The 1,638-nt window shown below is 54.2% G+C and overlaps 1 protein-coding gene across 1 annotated transcript in view; it reads right to left on the bottom strand.

The window, feature by feature from the left end:
* Positions 1-1,638, bottom strand: part of LOC102379504 (killer cell lectin-like receptor subfamily B member 1B allele C) — a 17,861-nt gene that overhangs the window by 2,189 nt on the left and 14,034 nt on the right. The window contains exon 5 of the mRNA XM_025195194.1: positions 955-1,067. Coding sequence (XP_025050979.1) covers positions 955-1,067 — 113 coding nt within the window. The remainder of the gene's footprint in view (positions 1-954; positions 1,068-1,638) is intronic.

Here is a 1,638-nt window from a genome sequence, read left to right as displayed (position 1 = left end):
CCCTCGTCCAAGTCACTGATGAAGATGTTGAACAGTGCAGGCCTGAGGACCGAGCCCTGGGGGACCCCACTGCCCCCATCCCTCCAGGTCGAAAATGACCCACCCACCACCACTCTCTGGGTGCGGCCCTCCAGCCAGTTAGTGACCCATTTGACTGTGTAGGTGTCGACGCCACAGTCCCCTAATTTTTTAATGAGAATGGGGGTGAGAGACAGTGTGGAAGGCCTTCCTGAAGTCCAGAAAGACTACATCCACTGCTACCCCTGCATCTAAGGCTTTAGTGACCTTGTCATAGAAGGCCACCAGGTTGGTCTGACAGGACCTGCCTCTAATGAAGCTGTGTTGGCTGCCCCTAAGCATAACCTCCCCTGCCGGCTCCTCACAGACATGTGCCAGGATAATTCTCTCAAACAGCTTACCCTGGATCGAGGTAAGACTAACTGGCCTATAGTTTCCTGGGTCCTCCTTCCTCCCTTTTTTGAAAATGGGAACCACATTGGCCCTTTTTCAGTCCTCTGGCACCACACCAGAGCACCACGAGTGCTTGTAAAGCCATGCCAGGGGTCCCGCAATGACCTCTGCTAATTCCCTCAGCGCTCTGGGGTGGAGATCATCAGGACCAGCTGATTTAAATACGTCCAGTCCCTCCAGAAGTTCCCTGACTAGATCCTCAGGGAACTGGGTCGTGTGATCCCAGTGTGCGCTCCTGCCAGTGGCGGCGGTCAGACTAGATGATCTCTTCAGGTCCCTTCTGACCCCAAACTACTATGAAACTATGAAACACTTCCTCCAGTCCCTGCAGCATCAGTGTCACCTCTTCCCAGATGTCCAATATCTCCTAAATAGAGCAGACTGGTATCCCAGGATGACTGGGATTTTTTTCCAAAATCTCCCCCACTTCCCTGCCACTTTCTGCTGAAAGAGAAAGTTAATTTTGGAACAGGAAACACTCACACAGCTGGATTGAGCTGGGAGCCGTTCAGCCAGGTCCAGCCTTTCTCTGGGGAGGGAACGGACAGGCCGATCCAGAAGTGTTTGTTTGCTAGTGTCAGGCTCTTCATGAAGTCCTGTGAAAACATGTGACAGGAGCTGGGTGAACACAGCCTGCCACAGCTCTGCCTGCTCATGCCCCCACATCCTGAACAATCCCTGTACCCAGATGCAGTCTGTCTGTCCCTATATATACTGTGGCGGGCCTGTAGGGAGCGCTCCTGCGTTGAGCCGCCCACCTCCCTGCGCCCGACCACCTTCCAGGCCCCGAGTGCCTCCCTTGGGGTGCCTCCCGTCCGGCCGACCCCTTCCCTGGAGCACACCCGCTAGCCTGGGGGTCCCGCTGCCACCATCCAAGGCTCTGGACTCACTTCTGGCTCTGCGCACCTTGGAAAACACAGGCCTGATCGTCCAATGGGTACTAGACCCAATACAAGCACTTGGGGCACTTCCCCAAGTCAGGGGCTATTTACGAAACTCTCCCTTAGTCCACCGACCTAAGGGGCCTCCTCGGCATAATTTAGACCCACCCCTCAATAAGTCTCCCACACCGGTCACAAGGAGAACTTTATTGATTACAGGGGTAGGGCGGAAACAGGGTAAAAGGTAGAGCAATATCATAGAAATATTACAGGAATATCAGAGGAA

This window comes from Alligator sinensis, unplaced genomic scaffold (genome assembly GCF_000455745.1).
Source record: "Alligator sinensis unplaced genomic scaffold, ASM45574v1 scaffold1275_1, whole genome shotgun sequence".
Classification (NCBI taxonomy): Eukaryota; Metazoa; Chordata; order Crocodylia; family Alligatoridae; genus Alligator; species Alligator sinensis.
This window is presented reverse-complemented; position numbering and strand designations above follow the sequence as displayed.